Below are 14,675 nucleotides of genomic sequence, written 5' to 3'. Positions count from 1 at the left end.
AGAAGCTGGTTACAAGCATTAAAACCCGTAAGATCGTAATAGCTGGGGCACTCAGACTAGCTGGATGCCCGCTTGCAGCTTTGTGTTCAAGTGTACTTCATAAATAAACTTTTCTAATTTCCACCAAACGTGTTGCTTCTTGCTTGAGTTCTTTTCTTTGATTAAGGCAACGACTGAGGAGGGGTAGCCGTCTAACTTGGCTCTCCTGGTAACAGTTACCTTCATACCCACAAAAACTATTAGGAGTTTAGTGTATTTGATATGATGCAGCTATCAATAACATAAAAGGGCTAAGTTTTAAATGGTTTACCCAAGAATTCATATACCATAATCCATTATGCAACTAATTATGTGACTATAGACTGACAGTTAAAATAAAAATCTATTCTATGTCTAAAGAATCAGGGCTTTAAATAATGAAGCTTAAGTTAACAAGATAGGAAAATATTATACTAGATATTCCTCTCTCCTGTACTCCTGAACCTAATTATAATATTGTATGCCATCCATATTTTAACATTTTTTAAAACCATGTTTTTTTATTCCAAGCTCAAGTTTAAATTTAAAAAGTTAATTAAAACAATTCTACAAAAATTACCTAAAAACCTACACATTAAATGACAATTCTATAACTATCCAGGGCACTAAAGCAGGATAACTAGCATATACACAGAGGACCACCCTTTGAAATAAAGTTTATATGATACTTACAGAGGTATCGTAATTTCCAGGTGGAGCGATGTAAGTTACAGTTCCTCTGTTTCGTGGAGGTAACATGATTTTGTGTTTGATGAGTGAATTCTCACTGACAATTCCATAAATATCTCCGCCAGTGATGTGACTACCAACCTAGAGAACATATGCATTTGTTGTTTAATGTTCAAAGAAACATGAAGCAGACTCACACTTATTATTTAAATCATTTGTCTCACTTACCAATAAAACTTACTAGTTCTATAACCCTAGTGGATTAAAAAAAAAAATTAAGCTATGCTTCTGTGGTCTACTTTTCTTTGAACTAAGAGTGTACAATAATTCACTAAATCTCCATTTCACATTCTTTCATGAACTTTAGAAATCTTGGTTACAAAGACATACCCGCAGGTTTTTGCAAGGTGTAAAATCCCATTTGATATCTCTGCTAAGAGCAGACACGTTTACTCCTCGGGGAATGTAGATACTCTGGGTCTGATTGCTGATATCCGACAAAGGTCTTTGAATTCCATCAAAAATGGCTCCCATAATGCCAGGACCAAGCTCGACTGAGAGGGGTTTACCAGTGCGGAGTACAGGATCTCCAACAGACACACCAGCTAGAAACGGTAGTTGAGGAAAACTCACTATGAAAGTTTAGGGATACTATACAATATCCTGAGTGCTTTAGTGACTTTTTCATAGTGACCTATGACAAAACTCGTATCTAGTAATTCCATTTATTAGTTTTATGTCCAAACAACTTAATATATATGTCCAAACAACTGAGTAGCACTTTGAAAGAAAAATATAAAGAGAAAACAATGTATTTTAATTTCATTCTTAAATATCCTCAGTTCTTACAAATGGGATATATGTGCCTGTCAGGCATTTAACAGTTTTCAAACCTTGGAATACCTGATTCATATTCATTTACACATAATACTTGCTTTTTAGCTTAGCAATCACCAACAACTCAGCTTCATGAACACATGACATCATCGACAACAATAGTACAGCCATGTACAAAACGGTTTATTACCTCAAGCTGCTAGGTTACATGCTGTCTGCCAAGATGTCTAATATTCTTGTGTTAACCTCAAAAATTTTAAATGTCCTAGGACCCACATGACTTTGCTCTCCAGAGTGCCTTGGTGCAGTTTGGTAAACCACAGAACTAAAAATAGAAGCAAAAGCCTCTCTTTAATATGTTGCTTATTACTGAAGAGCATCAGTCCCCTAAAAAGGATATTAGTACCTAAGAAAAACCTAAAATCTTAAGAACTAAAAAGTGGGGTTAAGAATGAAAAAAAGAAAACCTGCAAATAAATGCACTGAATCCCCCCGTTCTCATTTACTTGTTTATAGGAGTAAAATCAGTACAACTTTTATTGACAGCAAGTTAGCAATATCTATAAAATTAATAATGCATAATCCTTGACTTCAACTTCTGTGAATTCATTCTATTTGTGTGTAAAGGACTAAAAACAACTAAAATTTCTATCATTAAGAGTGTGATGAATAAATTATGTATATGCATATGATGAAATTCTATGTAGCTGTAAAAAAGATATAGGAGCTTCTATGAATTGCTCTAGAAAGATCTCCAAAATATATGTTCATTTCTAATATTTTAAGAAATTTTAAACCTACTGCAAAGTTGAATTTTACAAGGGCTGCATGCATGCATGTGTGCATTCTGAAAACTGGTCAGATACAGGATGACAAAAGCAGGGAGGACTGAAACTATATACACGTCATTTTCTATTTTAAATCTGCAAACCATGCAAAAGATTAAATAAAAGATAAAGAGCAGAAAAATCCTTTTGACTAGATATGATTTCATAGCTATAAACTTTTCATTTAAGTTTTTGAGATGACCTTATTTTACCACTTCTAATTTTTCAATTAGTTTACTTTCAGCATATTGTTAAATAACTGTTTTCTTTTTTAATATTTTGTAGTTTATGCTATTAAAAGTTCCACTTTTCCCCCTTTGCCCTCCTCCCCCAGCCTGCCCTCATTCCCACAGTCAATCCCCACACCATTGTCCATGTCCATGGGTCATGTATACATGTACTTTGACTAATCCCTTCCCCTTCTTTCAATCAGTCCCTACCTCACCCCTCCTTCTTGCAGTTGTCAGTCCACTACATGATTCTATGCCTCTGGTTCTACTTTGCTCATTAGTCTATTTTGTTCATTAGATTCCACTTACAAGTGAGATCATATGGTATTTGTCTTTCACTGACTGGCTTATTTAACTTAGCCTAAGAGTCTCCAGTTCCATCCATGCTGTTGCAAAAGGTAGGAATTCCTTCTTTTTTACTGCTGTGTATTATTTCATTGTAAATATACCACAGTATTTTTTATCCACTCATTTACTGCTGGGCACTTAGGCTGTTTCCAAATCTTGGCCCTGGTAAATAGTGCAGCTTAAATATTCCAGATGACTGTTTTGAATTAGCACCCCAGTACTCACACAGAAAGAGAAGTTATTGGCAAGCATGCATTTCAGTACGGGGGGGGGGGGGAAGGTTTATTGTGCCAAATAAATCTTATATAGCCAAAGAATTAATGCTGATATTGAGAACCAAGCTAAGTAAAATACACAAATGAAGCAAAAGTGTTTTTCTTCAAAAGGCTTAACTCTTTGTCACTTTATTATTTTTTTTTAATTTTATTTATTTTTAGAGAAGCGGAGGGAAGGAGAAAGAAAGGGAGAGACATCAAGGTGTGGTTGCCTCTTGCATGCCCCCTACTGGGTACCTGGCCTGCAACCCAAGCATGTGCCCTAGACTGGGAATTGAGCTAGCAATCCTTTGGTTTCCAGGCTTGCACTCAATCCACTGAGCCACTCCAGCCAGGGCTCTCTCTCTATTTTTTATAAAAAATTGAAAATACTTATGTTCAAAAGCCAAAACTATGCTAACCAAACAAATAGTAAAGATTCCTAATGCTAAAACTATAATGTAATGCATCATATTGCACTATTAGAAAAAAGACAGAGTGGTGACTAATTTATTTATGGATTTAGTATTTTAAACAGAAATGAATAATTTTAACCATGCAAACTGATGATGTTATTGTTTCTTCTTCAATATGTCTCTAACTGGTTCCCCCTAAAGATTATGAACTACTGAAATATTAAGGGTAATGAAAGTTCAGAAGCTAATGCCAATTTATTTATTTATTTATTTATTTTTAGAGGAAGGGGAGGACAAGAGGAAGAGAAATGCCAATCAGTTGCCTTTCACACGCCCTCTACTGGGGACCTAGTCTACAGCCCAGGCATGTGCCCTGACCTGGAATCAAACTGGCGACCTTTCAGTTTATAGGCCAGTGCTTAGTCCATGAACCACACCAACCAGGGTGGTAGAAGAAAGAGCACTAATTTATTAAGAAAAGCACTAATTCCTAGCACCTTTCTTCAATATCCTCCTATATAAATCAGATTGCTAACACCAACATTTCATGTTTCTAATATCACTGGTTGTTGCTTCTACTTTTGCCATAAATCCTTAAAGTGTGACTTGTAGCAAGTGGAAGAATTTGAACCAAAAAGGATACAGGTTTCTTCATACACCTGGATAGTAGCCATGTCACCCTCCAATCGGATAATCTCCCCTACCAACTCGCTGTGGCCCACTCTCACCAGCTCGTACATGGCCGCACCTGCCATGTCACAGGCTGTAACAACTGAAAAGAACATGAGTGTTATGATGACTTAAGACACTATGAAAGTTATACATAATTAAAATATCCTGTAAATCCAATAAAACAACTCTCTCATATATTCATAAGAAAAATAAAACATTCACTATGGAACATACATGTAGTTTCACAGAAAGAGGTATTTTTAGCACATAATATAGAGGGAAACAAAATAAGTTCATTAGGCTAAAGATTAGTCATTTATATAACATACCCAAAACAATCCATAATAAGCCATAATATAAGTATGGGTTTTGGTCAACTCAGCTCGCTAAGATACATGAAACGACAGGTCTGAGGACAATAAAAACTTTTAAAACTAAAATCAGAACAGGAACTTTAGCTAGTAGCATGGTAGAATGCTACACAATCTGCTGTGCTGTCATCATTCCCTTGAGAGACAATATCTGAAACAACATCTTTACTCTGTACCACGTTATATCAATGGTTCTTAAAACTTCTGGGACAGGGGCCTTTTTCCTAAACTAATGACAGTTCTACCTAGAAGAACTCACATATGCATCCACACAATTTTTTTCATACACCACAGGGACATTTATAATCAGTTACCACTAATGGCTGAAATTTAGATTAAGAATCCACAGTTCTTATAAATACTGAAAGAGAATGTGTGCATACCATTTTGGACTACATTGTCTACTACATCAAAATTACCTTTCTGGCAGGGAGGGAAGGGTGCCCATTTTCAGAGAGGTATAGAAACAAATCTATTTTTAATATTTATCCTTCTGATATAATTGATTAGAGCAGTATATTAGGCAATACTGAAGTGAAAACTATTAAAGTATTAAAATTTCATTAGTTTTTTGTTTTTTTAAGATTTTATTTTTTATTTCTTTAGAGGGGAAGGGAAGGAGAGAGGGAGAGAAACATCAATGTTTGGTTGCCTTTCTTGCGTCCCCTGCTGGGAACTGGCCTGCAGGGGACTGGCCTGCAACCCAGGCATGTGCCCTGACTGGGAATCGAACTGCGATCATGTGGTTCGCAGGCCCACACTCAATCCACTGAGCTACACCAGCCAGGGCTAAAATTTCATTAGTTTTTTTTTAGAACAATGAAGACTTATTAATTTCATAAGTATTTACCTCTATACTTACGATATAAGATGAACTGAAATACCAGAAATAACTAAAATTTTAAATCTTATTTCATAAACTAAAAGTATGCCATTTCTTTATCCTATTAAGTACTTAAAGATTATAAATAGATTCCAGGAATTTTCTACAAGTTTCAGAAATATATTTTTACCTCAACTCTTTAGTGAGAAATATTTTATTTTATTTTCAGAGACAGGAGAAGGGCAAGACGAAGAAAGGAAGAGAAACAGTGGTTGCCTCTCATATGCTTCCCAATGGGGTATCAATAATGTAGGCATGTGCCCTGACTGGGAATCAATCAGCAACCCCATGCTCTGCTAAACCATACCGGCTAGGACTACCTAAACTTTTTTGATTGTGTTCTTTTGACTTTTTCCTAAAAGTTCCTGTGTGTAGCCTGACCATCTTTTCTAAAAACTTATTTTTAGCGAGGGGAAAATTGTTTTTCTGAATGGCAAAAGAGACTGAAAACTGTAAAATGTATTGTTTGCCATGGAGTTAAAGCTCAAACACCACCAAGTTCTAAGTGGTAGAAGCTTCCTGGGGAGAAATACCAGAAGCACAGTGACTGTCAGTCTTCATTTGCATTAATACCAAAAAGGGTCATCACCTCCATCTTGATTAGAACAACAAAAGGCAACAGCATAAGGTTTATGAGAAGATATAGGAAAATATGGATTTCCACTAAGGATTATAAATCAATGCGCAGGTTTGCCTACAAAAACTGTGAATCACATTTTACAGTAAGAGTATAATAGAATAACAAAATGAATAGTAGAATGAGATTATTTAAAATATAGCAATACTCAAAGTTTTGTCAAAATGAACATGAGCTGTAAGACCGCCTTCCATTATCAGTGTCCTATCATAAGACTTCTTGTCCACAGCTACTTGGTTATGTGATATTTTAAACACCCATGCAGAAGGATTTATGTATATAAAGAGCTGGGTTTGATATTGCTGAGAAATGCTCTGAAAACATTAAAGCTCAAACCAAATCAACATATTTACTGAATACTTATAATTTACAAGGTATTACATACTAAAAACTATAAACTTTATATCTTTTTAACCTCAGATTCAACAAAAAACAGGTAAAATTCTGAACAGCGATTATACATTTACACAATAAACATGTTACCACAAATTAGTACCTCAATAATGATCAAATTTAGATAATGGGTATTAGATGAGCCCTTATGATGGAGGTATGACCTCAGTCTTATAGCAGTCATAAAATGTTTTTTTCCCTCACTTTGACATTTTTCCTTTGCTTTTTAGGAAAGAGGTGGGGGGAGAGAGAGAGAGAGAGACAGACAGACAGACAGACAAAGAGACGAAGAGAAACAACCATCAGTTGCTTCCGGGACATGCCCAGACAAGGGATGGATCCTGCAACCTTCCGGAGTAGGGGATGAAGCTCCAACCGACTGAGCCATCTAGCTGTGGCTGCAGTTATAAAATCTTTTCAGGACAGAATTTATGTAGGTGACCACAACCTTGTGTATTTCTACCTAAAACACCTTCAAAAGACAGTAAATGAAGTTAGGAATTTTTGCCACTGAGATTATTATATATTACTTACCAGGACCTGAGACCCCATGCACATAACCAAATGCACTTTCTTTATCTTCATCGAGTATTTTTGGTAGCTTGGAGAAATCCATCATGTTAATTTACCTATAGTAAAAAAAAAAATAAGTTATAATTACAAACCCTAAAGCAAAAGAACCAATATAGGTAGCCAACTCTCATCTTCAGTGTATCTTGAGTTATTACCTGCTCTTCAAAGTACAATATAAAATTATTAAATTTGGTTAAAAGGACCTCATTCCTGGATGCTCTACAATTCACTACAAAAAATATTCTATCGAAAATACCAAGGAGTGTACCAATGTGAAGTCTTCTCAATGGTTTATCCAGCCCTACATCTTGCCTTCTCCCCCATTATCTCTGATCTTCTTCTCTTCATGTACTTGTTCCCTTAACACAGGGGTGGGAAAAATTAGGTTTACAGTGTAAATACAAATAAATATTTAATACAGTAATTAATAAATAATAACACAATAATAAACCATTTCACGTACTCACAACTATAAACCTACTTTAGCCTACCCCTGTATACACTGAACTCTGCTGTTTCTCAAAAACATATATGCACTTCTGCCTCAGGGTCTTCATACATGTTGCTCCCTCTGCCTACTCTTCTTGCAGATATCTGCTCCTGTACCTCCTTCATGTCTTTACTCAACTGTCCCCTATTTTAAGAAGCTTCTCCACCCACCTATTTAAAATCACAACTACTTCCCTCTTTCATTGCTTTATTTTTCACCATCTAACAAATTATGTCTTAGTTAATTTTTAAATGTATTATCCATCTTTAAAATTTTCCTGAAAGGATTTTTTTTCCTTAGCAGAACACAGAATAGCGTAAGCAATTCTGTTCAATTTCTTTTCTTTATAGATGTGCAAACTGAAGAACCTAAAGAATATACTATTTAAGGCTAACAGAAAATTGGTGGCAGATTCCAAAGTAGAAAGTTTATTTTTAACTACTGGTATAACTTAATAATTACTGATGTTTAATAATGGAGACAAATACATGTATATACACAAAGTTAAACAATGCTCCAAACCAACCATAAAGGGTGACAGATCAGTAAGTAATAGTGTCAAATCATATAACTTATGTACTAAAAGTCCAAAGGTTAGAATGTTCAGGGAAGATATGTTGAAGGCATAGAATTTGGAAAAAATAGAAAAAAAACAAAGGGTAGCAAAGGCATTCCAGATAGGAAAATAACAAGAACAAAGGAATGAAGAAAATATTTACATGAAATTAACAGGCCATCTGACTAAAATAAAAGGGTTATATTAGGACAAAAGTGAGACATAAAGATGCAAAGGTAGACAGAGCCTTTTTGTGGGTCTTGAAATGAATGCCAAGTAGACTTGATTCTATAAACAATACGAAATAACCAAAGATTGGGAAAGAACTTTTATGGGACAAATGATGTTTAGTTAACTTAGCAGATTACACTGAAAAGCTCTAGAAATAGTTATGGCTTGAGTGTCAATGGAATTCATTTATTAAATGTTTATTGAGCTCCTACCAGAAAAGGAACTGTGTTAAATGTAGGGAATGAGGATTATGAATAAAAGGAACTTTCACTGGTGTTAAACAACTGTACTATATAAAGCACAATGGCTTAAGTGTTCAAAATGAGCACACACTGAACACCAAGGAGAAATGATTTGGATGTGGGAGAAGTGTTACCAATGTGTATGAAATAGAGAACACAGGTAGCTGTGAAGTAAGTTTCGAGGCTTTTGAGGCTGACTGAGTTCTGCCCAGATACAAAGAATACATAAAGAGAGGAAAACCAAACCCTGAGCCCTGGGGATCGATTCTGGAGAGATGAAGAATGTTTTTCAGTCTGGAGAGCTACTGAAGGAGCAGTATGAGAACCACATACTCCATGGAACGTAATTTGTAATCCATTAACCAAGACAGCAAGGAATCAATGAGGGAAGTATAACAACAGGGCTAAAATTGAGTTATTAAAGAAACAGGCAAGAGTGACAACAAAGATTAAAAGCCTATGGAGATATGGGAAAAAAGTTAATCAAATACGATTTAAAGAACAGGAAATGTACCAAGAACTTGTAGATGATATTGGTGACAAGTTAGAAAGGAAAAAGAAACCAAATACTTCCAGAGACACAAATATCACAATGAAGGATGAGGACAACTGTGGGGGCAGGGGAGAGTAATGGGGGGAAAGTGGGAACAACTGTAATTGAACAACAATTAAAAAATTGAAAAAATAAATAAAGGACACAAAGATTTGCGGGTCCTCAGTCGAAAAACTAACTGGAAGGGTATTTGAGGGAGGAAATAATGAAAAGAGGAAACTGGTTTACCATGATTTTCAGCTTCCCAAAGAAGGGGATATTAAGCAGGTATGAGACTACAAAGACTAGAATATAAACAGATGGGACAAGTTTTTCTAGAAACCAGTTAGATAACAGCAGGAAAAAAAAAAACAACCCAAAGCTTCGGTACAAACTCATTTGAGGAATGGGTTGGGCAAAGTCTTCAAAGAAGTAGTGAATAAGCCAATGAGGTAAAAAAAAAATTTTTTTTTATCCTTACCAGAGGCCATTTTTTCATTGCTTTTAGAGACAGAAAAAGAGACAGAGAGAGAAACATTGCTGTGAGAAAAGAAACATCAATTTGTCGGCTTCCCGTATGCGTCCCAACTGGGAATCAAATCTGGAACCCCTCAGTCTAAGGGATGATGTTCCAATCAGTTGAGCTGCACTAGCTAGGGCACAAATGCGGTCAAATTTTAAAATCAAACATTTTCAAACTCAGAAGAGAACTTGATAATTACATAGTCTAACTTCCTCCCCAAATATGGGTATTTCCTCCTTGGCATTCATGATACACAGTCATCTATTAAAGTGGAAATGGCACGACACCTTGAGTCAGCAGAAGGGGCACAGCCGATTCTGCCAGTTAGATGCCACAAATAAAACTCTCTTATATGTTTATTTGTAAGATATGAATAATGCTTACCATCTACCCCAGAGTTATGATTAAATTACAAATTTATTTAAATGTTTCTTATGAAATATAAAATGCTTATAAAATTTTATCAGTAGTATTACTATTTAAACAGGGCCTCAATATTGAAAAATCCATTCTTTTAGAAATCTCCTAGAGAATTGTCTTGTATCTAACCCAAATCACCTTCCCCATAACTTACATGCTCTGACCCTGTTTCTTCAAAGTACTATAGCCCCAGAGTAAATATGATCCTTCTCCAAGTGAATTCTCTTTAGTGTCTTCAACCATTTAGTGTCTTCCTCAAAAGATAACCTCTCTTCAGATCCTTTATTTCTAAGCTATCCTCTTCTGGAAATGTTTCATAAAGTCAATGTTTATTTTAAATTGGAGCAAACAAAATAAAAACGGTATTCTAGATATTGTATGAGTAAGTAGTGAAGAGTACCACTTCATTTGTTCTAGATGTTTCATTATATTACGAGAAAGACCAAGGCTTTGAGTCAGACAGATTGAGTTTGAATTTAAAAGTTGTGTCCTTTGGCAAATCAAATTCTTTCAACTTTATGAGCCTTGGTTTCATCTATAAAATCTAATGGGGTTGTTGTTAGGCACCTAGCAATAAGTCTAATAGAAAAGTAATACTGATAACTAATGTTCTGTTAATGCAAGCTAAGACTGCCTAATTTCAAAAAAGTACCTAATTTCTAAAAACTACCTATGCATTCTTATCATCTTTGTTGCTTGAACCAAATCTAGTCACTTGGCTAGCTTTTTCTTAGTTATTATGCATATTTTTACCATAACTTTATTTTCTAAAACTAAATATATATTTTTAAAGCATCAATGATGTGCTAGGTGCTGTATTATAAGTTGAGAATACAATGGAGTAAGGCACAATCTCCCCCAAGGAGCTTCTGTCTTGGGCTAAAAAGACAAACTGGTAATCACAATAAAGTGAAATACGTGCTCTCACAGGAGCAGTGCAGGCTGCTCTAGAAGAGTATTAAAACACAGGCAGTTAAACCTAGACTTGGCCAGGGCAGGAGTGACTTAGAGGAGACTGAGCTGAGACTTGAAAAATGAACAAGGTGGCATTAAAGTTTGCAGTAGTGCTTCCTTACAGATGGTCCAAATTTCCTAGGGTTTATAAAGGTGTTTAGAGAGTTCACGAGGCAAAAATGGTCTTTTTTGATTAAAAAAAAAATCATCACCTGAGGATATGTTTTTTATTACCTTTAGGGACAGAGAAAGGGAGAAATACATTGATTGGTTGCCTCCTGTACACACCCTAAATGGCGATCAAATATGCAATCTAGTTATGTGCCCTGATAGAATCAAATCTGCAACCTTTTGGTGCATGGGACAATGCTCCAACCAAGACATCTGGCTAGGGCTGATGTTCTAATATAAGAATTTATGTACTTTCAATTAAAAAAACAGAGAGAACCTCCAAATGTATGAGCAATGATTAGTGGAAATCAAATGGGTTTGTTCATGATTCAGCTGCCTTGTGGATTTATCATGCAGCTGGATTACCCTAGTCACCATGAGAACTGATGATTCTATGATTTTTAATATTTTTGTTTTTAGGAATATATTAAGTTTATGCCAAAGACAGCAAGCATCAGGAACAGTGACTTCAAACAAGTAAGAGAATCAAGAGTCTCAGTGATAATTCTACATATTTACTACTTAGAGATGCTTTCAGCCAGATCCATAAATTTGCTTTTATCTGATTCATAGTCTTATACAATTCATACTTGAGCAACATGGCATGTTGACCCCCCCAACACAGTTGAAAATCCACATATAACTTTTGACTCCCCCAAAACTTTACTAACAGTGTACTACTGAGCAGAAATATTACTGATAGCATAGTTAACACATATTCTGTATATTATATGTAGTATATGCTATATTTTTACAATATGGTTACAGTAAAGAAAATCTTTATTAGAATCTAGTGAACAAACTGAACAAGGAAAATGGGGACAGATTCATAGATGGAGAGCAGGATGACAGCTGGTTGGGGGGATTTAGGGGGTGAAGGGACTAAGCAAAAATGAAAAAGGACTCATGCACATGGAAAACAGTGTGGTAATTGCTGGGGGGAAGAAGTATAAGGGCACTAAAAGGTAATGTGAAAAAAAAAAGAATTATATTTAAAAAAAGAAAATAAGGAAAAGAATATACATTCATATTACCTGCACATATTTACTGGAAAAAATGGATGAGGTCTGTCCAGAAATTATGCAGCCATGTAGTATGAAAAATAAGAGACATTTATTGAAGATGATACAAGAAACATTGTACATAGGACAATGATGTCTCAGTCCCCTTCAAAGCAGGCACCTTGGGACCTCACAGTTATCCAGTGTCTCTCCCACTGTTCAAAACACTGCAAAATCATTTGTTGGAATCACCATCAGCTGAGCCATCGTATTTTCCTAAATTTCACCGATGGTTTGAAATCTCTTCCTTTTTAAAGGTGATCTTTGTTTTGAAAAAAGCCAGGAGTTGCAGAGCACCAAATTTGGGCTGTAGCAGGGCTGAGTCACCTGGGTGATCTGGTGTTTTGCAAAAAAAAAAATCTGCATGATCCGTGATGCATGACCAGGCGCATTGTGATGAGGCTGCCAATCACCAGCTGCCCATGGCTGCAGCCTTCTAAATCATCTGAATAGTTTCCACAAAGGAATGTTCAAGCTTACCACAAAATTTGGTGATATGCTGCACATTCTGAATGCAATGGTCACACAGTACACCATTCAATGGCATCTACCATCTCCACTGACTAGTACAGTTAAGTCGTCATTGTTCATGTATGCACATTCCAGTCCACTTTCCTTGGCTGCCAGGTTATATCAATGTAACTACTGATGTATTCCCATAATACTATTCCCTTTACAGTAACACTGGCTGGACTTATTCCAGACTGACCTTGTATAAGTGGATGCATAGTTCAAGCCTGCTTTGTTTAAGGGTTAACTGTATGTGTATAAAATCAAGATGATTCTACTTCTTTAAGACAGCGTTAGAGGAGAAAAATGATTATGAGTAATTTAGCTTTCTCTACTGCACTGTGTTATATGCAGAGAAGTGGTTGCAAAAACATCCCCAAACCAGCCCTGAACACATCTTTCAGGTAAAAGAAGAAAATTATGAAAATACCAGCTTTTAAAGCATAATAAAAGAATTCCAAGCACTTTTGTCCACTTTTGGTGTTTTAATAAAAATTTTAATCTCAGCTCCAGCAACACACAGCTATATACTTGCTGTGCCACTGCCTGGAATGTTTTTTCCTCACTCCAGTGAAATATTCCCTTCCCTGCCACTGTCATCCTCAATCCTCTTACCTTGATTTTTCCTTGGAGCACTTATAATTAACTACTGAAAGACTGTAATATTCATGTACTTGTTTATTGTCTGTATCACTATGTAGAATTCAAGTTTCATAAGGTGCAAAGAAAACAAGTACTCAGTGAATAGTTACTGAATAATTTCACATCTCCTTAATAGCCCCCCCCCCAACTTTAATAAATAAGGAAGCTGAAAGAATGGAGATTTAAGTAACTTGATCCAAGACCACGTAAGTAGCAAGCAGTAACGGTGGGATTTGAACCAAGGCAGTATGACTCCAAAACCTATAACCAGGCTCCTTTCTGTTCTTCGCCTCTAAACAATTCTATAAGGTACAGGTGACAATAGTCTGCCTTAAGACACTAATTTATTGGATTAGATATGAAGATGCAGTACCCCAATTCCTGCTCCTGAAAGGACAGGGAACTGTGGTCAGTGGACAGACAACAGCTGTCAACCCTTCAGGGTAGGTCTGTGCCTACCCTGAATTCACATCCTTGAGAGAGCAACCTGCACCTAGTGACAGAGGAAAGTGGAGGTATAAAGGCCTAGTCACATCAGCCCAATGTGGGGATACGCTAACAGGCAATACTTCACTCCAGATTTCCTACCAGTTTGGCTGAGGTTTTGTTGGACTTGCACTGCATTTCAAATTCTTCTGCCCAACTCTGCTTCTGCCCTCTTCCTTTCACATAAATTGATTCCTAATACCTTATACATCAAAATCTTTCTTGGCATCTTCTTCCAGAGAACCCAAAATACTCAAAAAATAAAATACTGAACAATTACTCCTAGGACAACTAAAACTTAAGACACTTAAACCCCTACTTATAATTTTTGGCCTGTTTTGTCTTGGTTATTTTGTGAAAATGAGAAAAGAAATACAAAAGTGGGTTTAGAAAGCAGGACATTTAGTTCAATGCTCAGGCTAAATAAAGCAACCTACATAAAGGCCAAGTTCCCATACAACCAAAGCCTTAGTTTCTACAAGGAACTCACTCATCCTTTAAATCTTAGATGGAGCCCCACCATCAGTAGTTACAAGAAAGTAAATCCCAACTTGTAAAAGTTTATTTAACTTCTAAAGAACTGGATTTTGATAGAATTGGAAAACATGTTTTTCTAGGTCCAGACATGGCAGGCTCCAACCTCTTAACAGTTAAACATCCAACAGCAGAATGACAAGCAAACCCTGAAGTGAATAAATAACCTCCCCC

General features: G+C 36.0%; 1 protein-coding gene across 2 annotated transcripts in view; it reads right to left on the bottom strand.

Annotated features, from left to right (window-relative positions):
• ATP6V1A (ATPase H+ transporting V1 subunit A) overlaps positions 1-14,675 on the bottom strand; it is a 58,157-nt gene that overhangs the window by 29,235 nt on the left and 14,247 nt on the right. For both annotated transcript variants that reach the window (XM_037136920.2, XM_037136921.2), the window contains exons 2-5: positions 7,111-7,205; positions 4,264-4,392; positions 1,099-1,313; positions 712-849 (exon numbers count right to left, since the gene is read on the bottom strand). In XM_037136920.2, the coding sequence (XP_036992815.1) occupies positions 712-849; positions 1,099-1,313; positions 4,264-4,392; positions 7,111-7,195 (567 nt within the window). In that variant the 5' untranslated portion in view covers positions 7,196-7,205. The remainder of the gene's footprint in view (positions 1-711; positions 850-1,098; positions 1,314-4,263; positions 4,393-7,110; positions 7,206-14,675) is intronic.

This window comes from Artibeus jamaicensis, unplaced genomic scaffold, assembly GCF_021234435.1.
Source record: "Artibeus jamaicensis isolate MK-2021 breed Jamaican fruit bat unplaced genomic scaffold, CSHL_Jam_final contig_3126, whole genome shotgun sequence".
NCBI lineage: Eukaryota > Metazoa > Chordata > Mammalia > Chiroptera > Phyllostomidae > Artibeus > Artibeus jamaicensis.
The sequence above is the reverse complement of the archived record's forward strand: the minus strand, read 5'-3'. Positions and strand labels throughout refer to the sequence as shown.